Source organism: Phascolarctos cinereus, unplaced genomic scaffold, assembly GCF_003287225.1.
Source record: "Phascolarctos cinereus isolate Bilbo 61053 unplaced genomic scaffold, phaCin_HiC Scaffold_2;HRSCAF=192, whole genome shotgun sequence".
NCBI lineage: Eukaryota > Metazoa > Chordata > Mammalia > Diprotodontia > Phascolarctidae > Phascolarctos > Phascolarctos cinereus.
In genome coordinates, this window is record NW_027555625.1 from 302,321,934 (window position 1) to 302,342,591 (window position 20,658).

The 20,658-nt window shown below is 37.3% G+C and overlaps 1 protein-coding gene and 1 long non-coding RNA gene across 2 annotated transcripts; one reads left to right on the forward strand and one right to left on the reverse strand.

Annotated features, from left to right (window-relative positions):
• The first annotated feature begins 443 nt into the window (after positions 1–443).
• Positions 444–19,496, forward strand: LOC110194996 (uncharacterized). The gene is made up of 3 exons (XR_002320843.1): positions 444–580; positions 16,630–16,801; positions 18,613–19,496. It is a non-coding gene; the product is annotated as an uncharacterized LOC110194996 (long non-coding RNA).
• On the reverse strand, positions 17,146–18,087 carry LOC110194995 (olfactory receptor 1N2-like). The gene has a single exon (XM_020967634.2). It carries the CDS (start codon positions 18,085–18,087, stop codon positions 17,146–17,148), a length of 942 nt encoding a protein of 313 aa, XP_020823293.1.
• Positions 19,497–20,658: the final 1,162 nt, after the last annotated feature.

The following is a 20,658-nucleotide window of genomic DNA, read 5'->3' on the forward strand; positions in this document are numbered from 1 at the left end:
GGTAGTTGTTGAATCAGAGAAAGTTGTCTACATTTTCCTGTCGTAGAGACAAAAATGTTTTACTGCCAAGAAGCATCCCCAGGGCCCTCTTCATATCCCTGTTCCTCAGGCTACAGTTGAATGGATCCAGCACAGGGACTATCACAGTGTAGATGATAGCAACTGTACTGTCCCTCTGGGCAGATGAAGAAAATAAACCCCGCAAGGTAGACTTACAGAAAAGAAAGACTATGGTGAGGTGGTATCCACAGTTGGGCAAGGCCTTCCATCTTCCCCAGTAGATGAAACATTGAAGACTGCTGAGGCATAAGAGAGTTTGATGATGACAAGGGGAATGGTGAGGTACATTGACCCAACAATGAAGATCATTATTAGTTCATTGAAGTGGGTGTCTGAGCAGGCCAGCTTTAGCAAGACACCAGTCACAGCAGAAATGAGGCATGGTACATTGAGTATAGAAGATCAGGTGAGACAGCAGGAGGGTATGTAACAGGGAAGGAAAATTGGTCAGAGCCCATCACCCACTGAGTATCAGCACACAGTGCTGGGGTCTCATGGCTGTGGCATAATGAAGAAAGTGGTAAGTGGCTAGATAGCAGTCATAAGTCATTGTAACCAGGAAGAGTTCATCCAAATCCACAAATACCATGTAGAAATAGAATTGAGTGAATAAGAGATAATCTAACACTGGGTTTCACAAGCATCTTGGATAATGTGATGTTAATGGAACAAGCATCAATGAAGGACAGATTGGTTAAGAAGAAATATATGGGCAAGTGGAGATGAAAATTAGAGGAAATGGCCATGATAATGAGAATTTTCCAACTGTGGTGACTGGGTATATGCTATGCAGTAGTCAAAATAGTAGACTCTGTTGATCTGCCTGCTGAAAGTGTCCCAGGAAGAGAAATTCATATATACTTGTTTTATTTTCCAACTCCATGTATTTATCATTACTTGTGGAGAGAAATCTTGGTGAATTAATTTTTAAATACTAAATTAATCCATTTATCAATAAGCATGCATTCACTAAATACCACCTATATGACCAAGATAGCTTTAAGTACTCTAGCATATATGCAAAACATAAGACTCTTGAATTTATAACTCTGACATTACAACTTACTATTTGACATATGCCACATGGGCTACATTTGTGAGAGTGTGAGAGATATGGTGCCCTTTCGGACAGGCTTGTGTTTGCTGCACAATGCATTGAGTTTACCCTCATCTAATTTTCATTACACCTGGAACACTGGGAGAATATGAGGAAACAGTCATAGTACCTAAATTTCCCCCTTCTAATATACTAAAAAGGAATTGAGCAAGCTAAGGTCCACTTAAGGCAAAGCTCTCAGATACTCAGATATTAGTATATATAATGGAATAAAAATAGTTTCTAAGAATTATCTTTATTTCTTTTCATTTCTTGCAAAAGTTATCTGTTTTGTTGTCATATAATTGGGCAAAATTTTATGTGATAGTTTCCTTTATTTCATCTTCAATTGACGTGAATTTTCCTATTTCATTGTCTATACTGACATTTTGGTGTCCTCTTTTTAAAACCAGATTGTATGTATTTACGTATATGTATACATACTTAAAACTTCTAGTTTAATTTATTAAACTAATTGAGGCTTTGTTTTCAAGTTTTCTAATGTCTTTGATGTTTCAAATTTCTCATTTGGTATTTAGCTGGGATTTTCTGATTTGTTGCTTGTATATTTTTTAAAAATAATAGTTTCCAGATTAAATGATCTGTTATTTTTCTCATTTGTTGATGAAAGCACTTAGAGACTCAAATTTTCCCATAAGGACTATTTTAATTGTATCCCAGAAGTTTGGGTATATTGTCTCATTGTTGTGATTTCCTTTGAAACATCTATTATTTCTATGATTTTTTTCATTGACTCACCAATTCTTTAGGATTAAATTATTTAGTCTCCAGTTAATTTAAGTATTTTCCTCAATGACTTTATTGAATACAGTTTAACTTGTTTGGTCAGTAAAACATGTATTTAATGCTTCTTATTCTTCCCATTTGTTTGTGAGGTTTTATGTCCTAATAAATGGCCAATTTTGGTAAAGCTGCCATGCTAAGAAGCATGTTATATTCCTTTCTGTTCTCATTCATAATCATCAGAGATCTATCATATCTAATTTTTTTTGTTCTTGAATGGTTTTATTACTTAAGTCATATCATACTCAGGTCTACCTCAATATTTCTTATAAGGTACCTAATTACTAATAACAATCTTAGACATGTGTTTTACATTTTACATACATAAAAGGTAAACATTCTATCCTTATTGAGTCCCTTGTAATTGGTCATTGGTATGTACCTTATATTTCTCTTGGCTCTTGTATGTCAGCTCTTCTACTAAGTTCAGGATTTTTCTTTGTTTGTTTTGTTTGGTTTTTTGTCTTTGTTTTATTGTTGTTGTTTGTTTTTTTTTCATATAAATTTATTTATTTTTAGTTTTAAATATTCACTTCCACAAGTTTTTGAGTTTCAAATTTCTCACCCCTCCCCCCACCCCAAGATGGCATGCATTCTGAATACCCCTTTCCCTGGTCTTCCTTCTCTTCTATTTCTCCCCCCTCCCTTCTCTTATCCCCTCCCCCTTCTATTTTCCTGTAGAGCAGAATAGACTTCTGTACCCCATTTCCTGTATTTCTTATTTCCCAGTTGCATGTGAAAACATCTTTTTTAAAAAACATGTGTTTTTAAAACTTTGAGTTCCAAATTTTCTCCCTTCCTCCCTCCCCACCCACCCCCATTGAAAAGGCAAGCAACTCAATATAGGTTGTACATGTGAAGTTACGCAAAACACTTCCACAGTAGACATGTTGTGAAAAACTAACTCTATTTCCCTGAATCCTATCCTGCCCTCCCCTTTATTCTATTCTTTCTTTTGACCCTGTCCCTCCTCAGAAGTATTTGCTTCTGATTACCCTCTTTCCCAATCTGCCCTCCTCTCTATAACCCCCCTGTTCTCTTGTCCCCTTCTTCCTCTATTTTCCTGTAGAGTAAGACAGATTTCCATACCCAATTGAATGTGTATGTTATTCTCTCTTTAAGCATATCTAATTTTTCTAATATTTTATTCAGATCCTTAACTCCTTTCTTGTTTATACTCTTATTAGACTTTCCTATATTTGAAAAGAATAGACTGTAGTCTTTGACTATGTACCTTTACTATTTCTCCTTCTAATTTGATTATGTTTTTTATTAGTTGTTTAGATGCTATGCCATTCAGCATATATATGCTAAGTATTGAGACTGATTTATTATCTATGGTTCCTGTAGGTATAATAGTTTCTATTTTTGTTTCTTTATACATGGCTACTGTTCTTGTTTCCTTGTCTGAGAGCTTGATTGTTATCCTTGCTGTCTTAAATTTGATTCAATCATAATAGATTTTACACTAAACCCCTTATCTATACCTTATGAGTCTGTGTTTTGAGTGTTTCTTGCAAAAACCATATTGTTGGCTTTTGCTTTTGAATCCATTTTTCTGTAGTCTTCTGTTTTGTGGGTGAATTCATTCCCATACACAATTATGACTACTAATTGTGCATTTCCCTACATCCTTTTCTTTTATAAGAAATCATTAAAGATAACTTTTAATATTTTATTTTTCCCAATTACATGTAAAAAAAATTTTGACCTTCATTTTTTACAGCATTGAGTTCCAAGTTCTGTCTCACCCTTCTTCCCCTCTCCCTCATTGAGAAGGCAAAAAATTTGGTAAAAGTTATACACGTGCAGTTATGTAAAATGTATTTCCATATTAGTCATGTTGTTAAAGAAATGGACAAAAACCAATTAAGAAAAATAAATAAAGTAGAATAACAATATGATTTATCTGCATTCAGATTCCATTAGTTCTTTCTCTGGAACTGCATAACATTTTTCATCACAGGTCCTTCAGAATTGTCTTAGATCTTTGTATTGCTGGGAATAGCTAAATCACTCACATTTGATCATCGTACAATATTACTGTAACTGTGTACAATGTTCTCCTGGTTCTTCTAACTTCATTTTGTATCAGTTCATATTAGTCTTTCCAAGTTTTTCTGAAAGCACCCTGCTCATCATTTCTTATAGCATAATAGTATTCCATCACAATTATATACCACAAATTGTTCAGCCATTCCCCAATTGATGGACATTCCTTTGATTTCCAGTTCTTTGACACTACAAAAAGAGCTGCTATAAATATTTTTTGTACTTGTAAGTTCTTTCCCTTTTCAAAAATTTCTTTGGGATGCAGACCTACTTAGTGATATTGCTGGGTTAAAATGTATGTGCAGTTTTGTAGCTTTTGGGCATAATTGTAAGTCACTCTCCAGAACGGTTGGATCAGTTCACAACCCCACCAACAGTGCATTAGTGTCTCAGTTTTCCGATATATCCCCTCCAACATAAGTCATTTTCCTTTTCTTTCATATTAGCCAATGTGATAGGTGTTAAGTGGTGCCTCAGAGTTTAATTTACATTTCTCTAATCAATGGTGGTTTAAAGCATTTTTTCATATGATATAGATAGCTTTGATTTCTTCTTCTGAAAACTGCTTGTTCATGTCCTTTGACCATTATCAATTGGGGAATGATTTGTATTCTTATAAATTTGACTCAGTACTCTATATATTTGAGAAATGAGGCCTTTTTCAGAGAAATTTGTTAAAAGAATTTTCTCCCAGTTTTCTTCTTTCCTTCTAATCTTGACTGCATTGGTTTTGTTTTTTGCAAAACCTTTTTAATTTAATGTAATCAAAATCATTCAATTTACATCCTTTAATGCTCTTTTTCTTCTGTTCAGTCCTAAATTTTTCCTTTATCCATAGATCTGACAAGTAAACTATTCCATCCTCCCAATAAGTGAGTTCTTGACACTACAATTACAATGATTTGTTTCTACTTTACTACCTACTTCTCTTCCCCTTATCCCATCTCTGGTTACAGGTTTTTAATTTTTCTTGTTTTCTCTTTACTTTATTTTTCTTTGCTTTCTTGTTCCTCCTTTCTCCTTCCTTCCTTTTTAATTACCCCTTTTCACAATCCATCTTCTGAAGCTGAAGCTTGTCTTGCTTGTGACTTTCATCTCTAATTCTATTTTTCTCTTAAATCTTTCTCAGTTATTTCTATTTCTTATTCCCATCTATTGATTTTATTGTGTTTTTATACTAAATTCTTTATGTGTGTTATGTTTAAGCCACCTTTGTTTCAAATGAAAGTCAGGTTCATGTGATACTTATTACCTCTACTGCTTCATTCATATTTATGTACTCTTCACTTCTTTGCATGGACCATACTTTTGTAAGATCATAAGCTTGCTACTTCCCCTTTCTTCCCTGACACATTCTTTCCCCCCTCTCTTTTCTTTCTTTTCTAAAGATGATAAAAATTGAGCAAAACCGCTCCCAAGCCTTCTGTTTGTCTTATATTACTTCTTTAATAACTTTGAAGACCTTAGAGTTCTGAAAGGACATTTGTTTCTTCTATTAAAATGTAAGCACTAGGAGGCAGAGCCAAGATGGCAGAGTTAAAGCAGTGACTTGCTTGAGCTCTACCCCAAACCCCTTCAGATGCCTGTTAAAAAATGGCTCTAGACAAATTCTAAAGCAGCAGAACCTACAAAAAGACAGAGTAAAGCAAATTACCAGCCCAAGACAACCTGAATGGTTGATTGGAAAGGCCTATTGGACCAGGCTGGGAGAGAAATGCAGTTCAGCATGGGTGCGTGGGCAAAATAGGCCTTAGTGAACCTGAAGCAGGCCCTAGAGGAATGAATCACAAGCAGCTGTGGTGGTTTCCAAACTTCTCAACCCACAAATACAAAAGACAACTTAGAAGGTCAGTAGGAAAAGTCTGTGACTATGGTGAGAGGGAAGCTTGGTCAGATCCCCATTCCCGGCACAGCCCTGAGGTGGTAGCTGCTTCTGGAGCTTCTGGCCCACAGACTGAAGGGGAATTGAGTAGCTGATGAGAGGGGGATGGCAGGGATCTCATTGCTCATGCTGAGGCAGGATTCTCTTGCTTTGCTCTTTCTTAGATCTGGGTCACAGTTCTGGGTGGTGATTCTGGGACAAGGAGGAGCACTGGTGTGGTAGAGCTTGCAGTGGTGGTGAAAAGAGAATCCTCCTCCTACTTCCAAGACAGAAAAGAGTGCTTATGGTCACTCATAGACCAGAGCACAGGTCAGGAAAGGAGTAAACACCTCACCCTTCCTTGATCATACCACCTTGGAAGAACTGAAAATTTACAGGTCCCCTAGAAGGATCTCTGAAAACAGCTGCACAAAATTCCCAAAGCTTGGGACAGTAAATTCTCCATACTGGAAGCAGACCCTCTACCTTAACAAAGAGTTTATAACTCAAGTAATTGGCTGGGATCATGAGCAAGCAGCACAAAAAGAGCCAGGCCATAGAATCTTACTTTGCTGACAAAGAAAATTAAAATGTACAACCAGAAGAAGACAACAAAATCAAAGCTCCTACATCCAAAGCCTCCACGAAAAATATGAATTGGTCTGAGGCCATGGAAGAGCTCAAAAAGGTTTTTGAGAAGCAAGTAAGAGAAATAGAGGAAAAACTGTGAAGATAAATGAGAATAATGAAAGAAAATCATGAAAAACAAGTTAACAGCTTGCTAAAGGAGACGCCCAAAAAATTGAAAAAAATAACACCTTAAAAAATAGCCTAACCCAAATAGCAAAAGAGGTCCAAAAAGCCAATGAGTAGAAGAATACCTTAAAAAGCAAAATTGGCCAAATGGAAAAGGAAGTACAAAAGCTTACTGAAGAAAATACTTCCTTAAAAATTAGAGTGGAGCAATTGGAAGCTAGTGACTTTATGAGAAATCAAGACTTTATGAGAAATCCAAAAGAATGAAAAAAATAGAAAACTATGTGAAATATCTCATTGGAAAAACAACTGACCTGGAAAATAGATCCAGCAGAGAGAATTTAAAAATCATTGGATTATCTGAAAGCCATGATCCAAAAAAGAGCTTAGGCATCATTCTTTCAAGAAATTATCAAGTAAAATTGCCATGATATTTTAGAACCAGAGGGCAAAGTAGAAATGGAAAGAATCCACTAATAACCTCCTGAAAGAGATCCCCAAAGGAAAACTCCTAGGAATATTGTAGCTAAATTCCAGAGTTCCCAGGTTAAGGAGAAAATATTGCAAGCAGTCAGAAAGAAACAATTCAAGTACTGTGTAAACACAATCAGGGTAGCACAAGATTTAGCAGCTTCTACATTAATAGACTGGAGGGCATGGAATATAATATTCCAGAGAGCAAAGGAGATAGGATTACAACCAAGAATCATCTACCCAGAAAAAATGGACATTCAGTGAAATAGAGGAATTTCAAGCACTCTTGATGAAAAGACCAGAGCTAAATCAAAATTTTTACTTTGAAATACAAGACTCAAGTGGAACATGAAGGGGTAAACAGGAAAGGGAAATTGTAAGAGACTTATTAAGGTTTAACTGTTTGCATTCTGCATGGAAAGATGATATTTGTATCTCATGAGTCCTTTGTCAGTATTAGAGTAGCTGGAGGGGAAAAAATTAGGTAGATAGATAGATAGAGAGATAGATAAATAGATAGATAGATAGATAGATAGATAGATAGATAGATAGATAGATAGATAGACACAGGGTGAGTTGAAGATAAAGGGGTGATATCTGGAGAATAAAATTAAAGGGTGAGAGAGGATTATATGGGGAGAAGGAGAAAAGGAGAGATAGAATGGGGTAAATTATCTCACATAAAACAGAAAAGAAAAGTCTTTTAGAGTGGAGGGGAAATGGGGGAAGGTGAGCGGGATTGAGTAAATCTTATTCTCATTGGATTTGGCTTAGGAATAACATACACACTCAATTGGGTATGGAAATCTATCTTACCCTACAGGAAAATAGGAGGGGAAGGGGATAAGAGAGAAGGAGGATGACAGAGGGGAGGGTAGATTGGGGGTAATCAGAAGCAAACACTTCTAAGGAGGGACAAGGTCAAAAGAGAGAATAGAATAAGTGGAGGTTGGGATAGCATTAAGGGAAATATACTTAGTTTTTCACAACATGACTATACACGTATAACCTGTATTGAGTTGCTTGTCTTCTCAATGAGGGTGGGTGGGGAGGGAGGAAGGGAGAAAATTTGAAGCCCAAAGTCTTAAAAACAAAAGTTTAAAAAAATTGTTTTCACATGCAACTGGGAAATAAGATATACAGGAAATTGGGTATAGAAATCTATCCTGCCCTACAGGAAAATTCAAGGGGAAGGGGATAAGAGAAGCAGGGAGAGATAAAAGGGAGGGCAAATTGGGGGAAAGAGTATTCAGAATGCATGCCATCTTGGGGGGAGGGGGAGGGATGAGATGGGGAGAAAATTTGGAACTCAAAATCTTGTGGAAATGAATGTTGAAAACTAAAAATAAATAAATAAATTATTAAAAACCTAAAAAATATATAAGCATTGCATCATATCACTACTTCCATATTTTTCTAATTTTCACTCGACTCTCAAGATAGCATTTCAAAGCTTCTACTCAGCTTTGATCTTTTTATCAAGTCCTCTTGAAAGTCTTCTATTCCATTAAAGTTCCATTTGCCCTTGCTAAATCATATTTGGTTTTTCAGGGCAAGTCATTCTTGTCTATAAGGCTTTATCTTTTGCCTTTAGAGATAACTTTCCAAGATGTTAAATACTAGCTGCCAAATCTGGTATGATTCCAAATGTGGCTCCTTAATTCTTGAATTATTTTCTTTCTGCATGATTACAGTATTTTTTCCTTTGACCCAAAAGTTCTGGGTTTCAGCTATGATATTTCTGGATAGCGTTGATTCAAGAGGAAATTGTTTGATTCTTATTATTTTCCTTTTGCCCTCTGGTTCTAATGATCCTGGACAGTATTTTGTTCATTATTTGTTGAAATATAGTTTACAGGTTTGGGGCAGTGAGCATTATGGTATTTGGACAGTCCAATGGTTTTTTGACTATTATATCTCTTTGACCAGTGCCAGTCTTTTTTTATGCTATATCTTACATTTTCTTCTATTTACTTCAATATTTTAATTTTGTTTTAATATTTCTTGTCTTGTAGAATTACTGCTTTCTATTTGATCCATTCTAATTTTCAGGGAATCTGTTTCTTGGGAAAGTTTTGTTACCTCATGTTCTAAGCTATTAATTCTTCCCATTCTTTCTTATTCTTATTTCATTTGACATTACTTTTTATACCTCTTGTTTCACTTCTTCCAAGTATTCTTTTAGTCCTGGGACACTTAATAAGTACTTGTTCACTGACCTTTCCTCACCTCTGCAGACATTAAGCTGATTTATTAGAGCTCATCCTAACCTCCCTAGTGGGGCTCCTCTACCTGTATCTATTAGTTTCTGCTCATCTTTCTAGAACAGATAGAGGACCTTACTTCCACTACTATTCATTTGTACCATTGGTTTTTCTGAGATCCTTTTCAGAGAGTTGCTATGATTTATGTGATAGATCTGGGCTTTTTTTTTTTTTACAACTTTTCATTGTCCTCTTAGCTTTCATTGTCTCTCCCCAATATATTTTACTCTATCTTTATCCTTCTTCCTATGGCTCAAGAGAAAGGACATCAAGGTGTGAATAAGAGAAAATAACCCATTAAGCCATCTCTCCATAAGCTTATAGGATAGATAGCTAGATGGGACATAGAATGTCAAACATGTAAGATCTCTTGCAATATAGACTGTTAGAATATGCCTAGTATATATTTCTCATCATCTCTGACTCTTATAATATTTAGCCTTCTTCAACAAAGCTCAGCTCAAGTGCTACCTCTTCATCCTTTTTAATCCCGCTGGTCAGTTCTCTCCCTCATTTTTTGAATTGTCTCAGTTATACTTATCTATTTATATGTTGAAACCCTTGGTAGAAGGGGGACTTAAGGGATCATCTAGTCAAGAGGTATCAAACATAAGGCCTGCAGCTGCATTGCAGTGACTCCAAGTGCCACTCAACCAGATTAAAACATAATTGGAAAATATTTAACTACATATTTAAAAATAGAATAGAACATAGAAAATGTTAATAAGTGGTTTTAAAATCAATATGCAGCTTTTCAGGGATACTTACATATGGTTAAGTGGCCTTGTTTCTATTTGAAGTTGCCATTGTTAATCTAATCCAACATGCATATTTTACGGTTAATTTTTTATTTTTTTTAATTTTCTTGTGATGCTACACCTTTTGTTTATCCCAATTAATTTCGTTAATATTTTGTCTATTTCAATAAAGTATTCCTTTTATGGTTTGATTAGTATGGAACTAAGTAAGTTAATTTAAGTAGGATTGTAATTTTATTATATTGACATGGCCTAGCCATAAGCACTGAATATCCTTTCAATTATTCCTAGCATTTCTAGAACTCAAAAAAAAAAAAGGGAAAAAGGATACACTTATTTCACTCCCTCATTTATTGGGAAAACTTCTAGTGTTTGCTCATTTCAAATAGTGATTGGAACTGTGGGAATTGAGTGAGTCACACTGACTCCATCTTATGATTCAATTCTGGATCTAGCTCACCTTCTTTTCTATTCAGCTATGGATCTAGTCCAATTTCTGTCTTGTAAGAGAACTTTATTCAATTATGGCAATTGTGAGAAAATTTTATTGCATTGTCTGAATCAACTTTGCATAGTTTGAAAGCTAGACCACCTCTGCTTGATGCTTGGAGACCCTTAACTAAGGACCTAATTTATGCTAAGCAGAAATCCAATCAGATCCAAAGATTGATGTAAGGAGTTTTCTTATGATCATATATCTCAAGCAATCCATGTCTTATCTGAAAACTGTCCCTGTATTTATCATTCAGTTTCTGTTTCCTTGTTCCTTTGATTGAGTGCAGACACTTAGGGAGGTAGGGATGGGACACCTATTTTTCTGATTTCAGGGAATTGCACCATTTTGCTCTCCCCCTCCCAACATGGAAAGTCCCTAATCTTTCCTCCAATTAGAAATCAGATTATCTAATTTTGTACCCCGGTTTACATCCTGTTAACTGTTTTCTTTTAATGCATAAAACTTTGTATTCCCCTATTTTGGGGGTTCAGTGCCAAGCTGAGGAGGCCTGGTCCCAATTTGTTATGCAATTGGCATGCATTGCTAAAAAAAAAAAACCCAATAGTCTCAGAAACTCGAACCTTTGTTTCCTCAGTTATTTCAGATTTCACCCATAACATTTTCGATATATGCTTTTTAATACTAAAAATTATCCCTTCTATACTGATTCTTTGTGTGATTTTTAAACTAAATAAATATTGTTCATTGTCAAAAGATTATTTTTCTGCATCTACTAGCATAATCACTTGAAGCAAGTAATTATATATATACAGACATATATATATATATATATATATATATATATATATATATATATATATATATATATATATATATATATAAATCACATTGGTACTGAAGAGGTCTGGAGGTTTGGGGTGCTGGAACCCCAAGATCGTGGCACCAGGCCCTGACTGAAAGAATTCAACTCAAATCTTCTTCCAGCCAGAGGAAAAGTTTATTAGTGATAAAACACATAGGCCAGCTGATGCCCATAAGGATGAGCGGGCATGAGAAAGTCTCAGCCTTTTGGGCATGAGTTTCTCAGCATCTGAATGGGGACCAGGGTAGATCTTATATGCTAAAGTGACTTTGGGTGACCAGGGAAAGGACTGGGAAAATGGTGTGGGAAAAGGGTCTAGGTAAGAATTCTGATTGGAATGTCTAAGAGATTGAATAGACAATGGGAATAGAAAGGCATCTGAATGAGATCAAAAAGGTGGGGCTAGGCCTTTCAAAGGGAAATAAGGGTAGTTGACAAGGGTAGTGGATAAGGAACCTAAAATGGGAGCCAGATTCCTTTTTAGGGCGAGGGGCAAAGGCGCATCTGAATAAGATTAAAAGGTAGGCTAAGGCTTTCAAAGAGAGATGAGGGGCTGGAGCTGTAGACAAAGGGGAGCCAGATTCCCTTTGGTGAAAGGGGTGAAGACTTCCCCTTGGGCCACACCTCATCAGTACCATTTTAGTTCACAGTGAATGTGAAATTTATTTTTTCATCAAAACAGGAATTGATTCAATTAGATAATTAATTTAAATTAGGAAACTAGTTTCAATAACTGAACTACTAGACCACGTTCATGAAGAAAAGACACACAGATGAGAGATGGACAAGGCTCAGGCTTGTGAGGGGGAGAAGACACACACACACAAACAGATAGCTTATTGGAAAAAGAAGAGGGCAATGTTCTGTGGAAGTACTTACAAGAAGTTGTCATATAGCAATAGGTACTTGCCCTGAAGTCACTTTGGACAATTCTTTCTATGGTGCATTTGAATTTAGGATTACCTGACTCCCTATCCAAAACAAGCCTTTTTGAGCCTTTTAGTGCTCAGAAATAGTGGGAGAGCTCTCATGAGCAAGAAGAAGGAGAGGAAGAGGGTCTATTGAACTCATTCCAGCAATTCAATTTTATTTCAAAAGTATTTATTAGGCGCCTACCTTGTGTCAGGCATTCTGCTAAGTTCTGGGAATACAAATGCAAAGAACCAAAACAATTTCTGCCTCTAGGACATTTAATTCTCACTTTAGGAAAGCAAAGTGTACACAGATAAGCAGATAGAAAATAAATACAAACCAGCTTCAAGGGGAGCATTAACAACTTGGGGTTTAGAGAAGTCCTTATGTAAGAGGTGCCACTTGAGTTGAACCTTGAAGTGAAGTTTCAAGAGGTGGAGATGAATAAAGTGAGATCCCCAGACCTGAAACAGCTTGCACAAAGGTGTAAAGAGAGAAATGGAAATGGCATGTATTGAAATAAAGAATACTGAAATGTAATTGGCCTAGAGATTGAGATATCTCAAAATACCAAAGGAGTTTGAGCATGAGAGTAATATGGTCATGTCTGGTTTTTCAAACCCAGAGAGAGAAAGGAAAAAAAAATCCTATAAATACACCCTTTCCAAAGACAAGAAGCAACATCAAGAAGGAAGAAGAAAGAAAAAGAAAACCTTTTTTCTACTGTTCAGTATGAAAGAGAGAGAGAGAGACAGAAAGAGAGAGAGAGAGAGAGAGAGAGAGAGAGAGAGAGAGAGAGAGAGAGAGAGTTAGGGAAATGTAGAACTGTTAATTGTTCTATCATATTTTTTCCTCTCCCAATCATTAACAATGAATATCACTCAAATCTTCCATGCCTCTATAAAGAACATTTTGTAAATTTATTTAGATGAGTTTTGAGCATGTCTTGACTCCCAGATATTTCATGCATTCTGTGATTATTTTCAATGGAATGCAGTAGAATTTCTCTATCTTTTCTTCTTGGTTTTTGTTATCATTTTTTAGGCATACTGACGATTTTTGTGGATTTTTTTTAATCCTGCTACTTCATGCATACCAATAGTCTCATTTAGTACTTTAGGTAACTCTGTAGAACTTAGTTACAGAATCATGGATGGACACTTGCAGCATCTCTCCAATATACCCCCTTCTTTCCTCTAACACTGCCACCACTCTAATGCAGGTCGTCATCTTTCATACCTTGATTACTGAAATAGCTGGCGTGCTTGAAGTCTCTCTCCACTTCAATCCATCCTCCATTCAGCCATTAAAGTGATTTTCCCAAAGTGTACATTCAATCATGTCACACACACACACACACACACCATTCAACAAACTCCAGTGGCTCCCAATTGCCTCTAAGATCAAATACAAAATGATCTGTTTGGCATGCAAAGCCCTTTGTAACCTTTCCAGTATTCTTACATCTTAATGCTCTTCAATTTAGTGACACTGGCCTTCTGGCTATTTGGTGAACATGACACTCTATCTCTTGGCTCTAGGCCTTTTTTCTAGTTGTCTCCCATCCCTGGAATGCTCTTCATCCCAAACTCTGTCTACTGACTCCCCTGGCTTTCTCTAAGTCCCAACTAAAATTCTATCTTTTACTCGAAGCTTTCTGTATCTTCTTTTAATTCTAGTGTCTTCCCTCTGTTAATGATTTCCTATTTATCTTCCATATCACTTGTTTTGATACAGGTTTACCTTATTATATTGTAAACTCCTTGAGGGCAGAGATTGTCTTGACTCCTTTGTATCTCCAGAGTTTAGCAAAGTGCCGGACATAGAGTAGTCACTTAATAAATGTTTATTGATTGATATAGATGGGAAGAGTTCTCATACCAAGAGCTTCCCACATTAATGAAATCACAACTTCTTTGTGAAATAATGAGTTATGGGGGCAGAGGCAAGATGGCGGATTGAAAGCAGTGACTTGCTTAAGCTCTCCCCCAAACCCCTCCAAATACCCATAAAAAATGGCTCTAAACAAATTCTAAAGCAGCAGAACCCACAAAAAGACAGAGTAAAACAAATTTCTGGCCCAAGTCAGCCTGGATGGTTGATTGGAAAGGCATATCACACTGGGTGGGTAGAGGAGCTCAGTTCGGCATGGGCACGCAGGCTGCGGTGAACCTGGAGCAGGCCTCAGAGGAATGAATCACAGGCAGCTGTGGTGGTTTCCAGACTCCTCAATCCATGAACACCAAAGACAGCTTAGAAGGTCAGTGGGAAAAGTCTGTTTTTGCGATGAGAGCAGAGCTAGGTCATAGCCAGTTCCAGAGCACAGAGCACAGGTGCCGGGAGCAGTGTCTGTGTCCTGAGCTTCAGGCCCACAGACTGAGGGGAAATCAAATGGCTGATCAGAGGGAGACTGCAGGGATCTCTTTGCCAAGGCTGAGGCAGGAATCTCTTGCTTTGCCCTGCTTGGATCTGGGTCACAGTTCTGGGTGGTGGTCCTGGGGTGAGGAGGAGCACTGGCACGGTGGAGCCTGTAGTGGCAGTAGAGAGTAAACCCTCCTCACAGTTCCAAGAGAGAAAAGACTGCTTGTGGCTGGTCACTCAAAGACTAGAGCACAGGCCAAGAAAAGAGTAAACTCCTCGACCTTTATCATACCACCTTGGAAAAATGGAAAATTTACAGGTCCCTAGAAGTATCTCTGAAAACAGCTATACAAACCCCCGAAGCTTGGGACAGTACATTCTCCACATTGGAAGCAGGAAATATTGTAAGCAGCCAGAAAGAAACAATTCAAGTATGGTGGAAACACAATCAGGATAACACAAGATTTAGCAGCATCTACATTAGAGGACCACAGGCATGGAATATAATATTCTGGAGGGCAAAGGAGATAGGATTACAACCAAGAATCACCTACCCAGCAAAACTGAGTATAGTCCTTCAGGGAAAAAATGGTCATTCAGTGAAATAGAGGACTTTCAAGCATTCTTGATGAAAAGACCAGAGCTGAATAGAAAATTTGACTTTCAAATACAAGACTCAAGTGGAACGTGAAGAGGTAAACAGGAAAGAGAAATCATAAGAGATTTATTAAGACTGAACTGTTTACATTCCTGCATAGAAAGATAATATTTATAACTCATGAGACCTTTGTCAGTATTAGGGTAATGGGAGGGGAAAAATTATATGTATGTATAGATAGATAGATAGATAGATAGATAGATAGATAGATAGATAGATAGGTAGGTAGGTAGGTAGAGGGCACAGGGTGAGTTGAAGATGAAGTGGTGATATCCGGAGAATAAAATTAAGGGGTGAGAGAGGATTATACTAGGAGAAGGAGAAAGGGAGAGGAAGAATGGGGTACATTATCTCACACAAAACAGACAAGAAAAGGTTCTTACAGTGGAGGGGAAACAGGAGAAGGTGAGAGGAAATGAGGGAATCTTATTCTCGTAGGATTTGGCTTAAGGAGGGAATAACATACATACTCAATTGGGTATGGAAATCTGTCTTACCCTACAGGAAAATAGGGGAAGAAGGGGACAAGAGAGCAGGGGGATGATAGAGAGAAGGGCAGATTGGGAAAGGGGTAATCAGAAGGAAGTACTTCTGAGGAGGGACAGGGTCAAAAGAAAGAATAGAATAAATGGGGGGGCAGGATAGGATTAAGGGAAATAGAGTTAGTTTTTCACAACATGTCTTTTGCATAACTGCACATGTATGGCCTGTATTGACTTGCTTGCCTTTTCAATGAGGGTGGGTGGGATGGGAGGAAGGGAGAAAATTTGGAACCCAAAATTTTAAAAACAGATGTTTAAAAAAAATGTTTCCACATGCAACTGGGAAATAAGAAATACAGGAAATGGGGTACAGAAATCTACCCTGCCCTACAGGAAAATAGAAGGGGAAGGGGATAAGAGAAGAGGGGGGAGACAGAAGGGAGGACAGACTAGGGGAAGGGGTATTCAGAATGCATACCATCTTGGTGTGGGGGGACGGGCAAGATGGGGTGAAAATTTGGAATTCAATATCTTGTGGAAGTAAATGTTGAAAACTAAAAATAAATAAATTTATATTAAAAAAAATATTGCATTACATTGCATAAATTCACAGAATTACAGCATCTTATAGAAAGAATGCAGCATATGAAACAATATAGACCAGTGGTTCTTAATATCAGGTCTATGAATTTGTCTTTTAATATTTTGATAACTGCATTTCAATATAATTTATTTGTTTTGTAATTTATTTTATGTATGTATTTTATTTTAGGTACTTAAAATTTTTTATTCTGAGAAGGGGCTATAGGCTTAATCAGATTGCCAAAGGAGTTCATAATTCAAGAATCGCTGATTTAGAACAACTGCCTCATTTTATAGATGGGGGAAATGAAGCACAAAAAGCTGGAAAAGACAAATTTTGAATACCTATTAAGTAAGAAAAGGTAAGGTTCAAAGGCCTGTCTGGTGAATCTAGTTTCAGGACTCTTTACTACACAATTCTGTTTCTCAAATATCGTAGCACCACAACATAGTGTCTATCAATTTCTATCAATCCTAAAGGAAGAATTATTTCTTCACACAATCTTTAATGAAAACAAGCTCAACTACATGTTATTTAAGAGAAGAGGGGCCCCAAGGCCAAGATTCCTTTATAAGTTCTCAGGTAGAGCCCAGTAGAGGTGAGAGGACTGTTGCTTCATACATATGAAAATGTGATTCAGCCTAGTGATGTTGTCAAGAAATAAAACAAGTTCTTTCTTGTACAGTGTGTTCATGATAAGCTGTTCTAATAAGATAGTGCTTTCTTCGTAAGGAGGAGTTTCCCCAAAGCCCCCTTCACATCCCTGTTCCTCAGGCTATATATGAAAGGGTTCAACATAGGAGTGACCACAGTATATAGAATAGCAGCAATTCTGTCTTTCCCACCAGAATGTGTGGATGGTGGGCACAGATAGACCCCAATAGCTGCCCCATAGAATAGGGAAACCACAGTGAGATGTGAACCACAGGTGGAAAAGGCTTTCCACCTTCCAGAAGTAGATGGTATTCTTAGAATGGCAGAGATGATGCGGACATAGGAGATAACAATGAGAGTTAGGGGAGCAGTGAGGACCATTGATCCCACAATAAACAACATCAGCTGGTTAGTGCTAGTATCCGAGCAGGACAGTGAGAGCAAAGGGGTTAAGTCACAGAAGAAGTGGGGAATGCTATTCTCTGCACAGAAAGTCAAGCCAGCCATGAGGAAAGTGTGTAAAAAGGCAGCAGAGTTGGTAAGAACCCAGCATACAGCTAGCAATAGAACACAAATCCCAAAGTTCATGACCATGGCATAGTGCAGGGGCTGGCAGATGGCTACATAGCGGTCATATGCCATTACTCCTAGAAGAAAATCATCAAGGGCCCCAAATGTCATGAAGAAATGCATTTGAGTCAGACAGCCTTCATAGGATATCCTCTGATTCTGGGTCCAGATGTTTGCCAGCATCTTAGGGACAGTGGTAGAGATAAAACAGATGTCAGCAAAGGACAGGTTTGCCACAAAGAAGTACATAGGACTGTGCAGATGTGAGTCTGAGCAGATTGCCAAGATGATGGAAAGATTTCCTACCACAGTGACCAGGTACATGACCACGAATAGCCCAAAAAGAATCGGTTGTTGCTCTGGTTGTTCAGAGAGTCCCAGGAGGAGGAATTCAGAGACAACAGTCTGGTTTGCTACTTCCATGTTTTTGGTAGAAACCCTGGGGGGGGGGGATGAGAAGGAATAGATTGGGAGGGCAAATGGAAACAAGTCACTTACCATTACAATGGGTTGTTCTTGTGTAACCTGTGGGATAGAACAACATTTCTTTAACTCATCATGAGGTTATTTAAAAGCAAATATGTTAGAGAAGGGATTTTCTGCAAAGCATATGGCCTCCTATTCTGTGCTCTCTTGACTCTTCAAAATGAAGTTTTGTGTGCTAAGATTCTATGTTCTGTGCTTCATTCCAAAGCTAACATTACAGCATTTCAAGTCCTGTAGCCCCTCTTTCCAAGAAGGAAAGCTTCCTGAGGCACAGGAACCCCTTACACAGAAGGCATGTCCCTGCCTCAAGCAGGTAGCTGACTTCACTAATTACCTTCTGACAGATGTTACACACACTGACCCTAGCCTAAGCTGGGATGGGAAGAAGTGTTAGTGGGATATATGAAGGAATATTTATGTCACTGAGCATGACTCCCATTACTATTCTTTGCCCTTACCTAGATACTAAAGACAATCTCAGGTGTGTATTGACTCTATTGATTCAACATTTGGATGACTGGAAATTCACTTGGAGAAGTCAGCTGAAGATCTAGGGACCTTCTGTCCATGAAGCAGAGAAGAAGGGTTATTGAGAAGCAGAGTACTGGATCTTTAATATTTAGAGCTGAATGGTCTTCCTGTGGGTACCATCTGGAATATTTATTGGCTTCCAGGGCCTTTGGGGTCTGATTATCCCATAACTGCTCATTAGAGAAAAGCATGAAGAAATAATTTCATCTCTCTCCCCAGGCTCTTTGGGCTCAGCCTACCCTGAAGTTGTTGCAGATTGTGCAACCTCTATCTCCTAGCAGTTTTCATATGGGAGTAAAGAAATCAGGAATCCCATACTTGAGTCTAGGAGATCAAATCCAATCAAGTCAATTGAAGATTGACTTCACTCTCTCTGGTCCCACTTACATCCAAAAAATAATCCCCACTACTACACCACACACACACTTACATAATAAGTCATCATCTTGTCTCTATGTTGATGACCTTTAATAACAGGGAGCCCATTACCTCCAGTAGTAGCCCATTTCATTTTGTCCTGTTGTCCCTCGAGCATCCTAATTGCCCTCCTCTTGTATCCAGTTTGTCAGTTTCCTTGCTATAATATATGATGCTCAGAACTGATTATAGTACTGAAGATGTATGTGATCATGGCAGAGGACGGAGAGACAACCACCATCCTCATTCTAAACACTATGCCTCTATTAATGCACCTGGAGTTTTCATTTGCTTTTTGTGTTGTTGTTGTTTGGCTGCCATGCCATGTCATGCTATACTTCCAACTCATAACAATGGTAATATCTTTTAAAAAATAAAATGCTATCTAGCCAGATCTCCCACCATTTTTGTACTTGTACAACTCGCTTTTTGAACACATACACAGAGCTTTACAATTCTGCAGATTAAAATTCTGTCTTCTTAGATTCATCCCATTAGTCTAGACTATCAGGGTCTTTTTTGATCTGGGCCCTATCTTTCATTTTAGTTATCCCTTCTAGATACGTGTCACATATAAATTTGGTAAGCATGTAATTTATTCCTTCTTCCAAGTCATTGATAAAAATGTCGAATAGCATATGGCCCATGGTAGGTCACTAAGACACTCTATTAACAACCCCAACCAAATTTAACATAGCTGCAGTCATTTTGGTCCATTTATTCAATCATTTTAAAATTCACCTAACTACACTATTACTAATGTTATCTGACATTTACGTAACGCTTTCTGGTTTGCAAAGAACTTTACAAATCCATCTGAGCTCCCACAAGAAGACCGGTAAGTAGGTAACACAGGCATTTTTACCTTCATATTGGAGGTAGGGAAACTGAGGTTCAGAAAAGTTAAGTGACTTGCCCATTGGTCACTCAGATAGTGTCAGAGGTAGAGTCTGTACCTAGGTCTTCTCGACTCCTGATTTAGCTTTTTGTCTGCTATGGTATAACTGCTTCTCCATTGGTTGAATCATTTCTTCACATCATGTACAAAAGTATGACATCAGAGATTTTTGCAAATGTTTTTGCCAAAACCAAGATGCACTTTTATTTACAGCATTTCAATTATCTACTAACTAACAAAATGAGTTCTTTCTTTTTTTATGATCTGTTCATATTAAACTATGCTGGTTTTTACTGATTACCATTTCCCTTTTTTATATGCTCACAAATTAATCATAAGTTTTAATTATTTGTATATATATGTATAGACAGACATATATAGATATACTTTTAATCATAAGTTCTAAATTATTATTAGTAATCCAGTACAATCTTTGAATGCCTTCCATATATACATAGTCTAAGGATTAAATGCATTTGCCTTTTCAGAAAATTGGGACCTCTACCTTTCTCTTCTACTTTTCTCCAGGAATTTTCAAATATCTTCAATGACCGAGTAATCACATCTTGAATTTCTTTCACTGCCCTGAGATGTGAGCTATTTAGACTTATTGAATGGAACTTGATGTTTATTTGTCAATAACCCACTTATCTTAGATTTCA

Coding starts and splice junctions, on each gene's coding strand:
- LOC110194995 (XM_020967634.2), bottom strand. CDS start 18,087: ATGGAAGTAGCAAACCAGACTGTTGTCTCTGAATTCCTCCTCCTGGGA.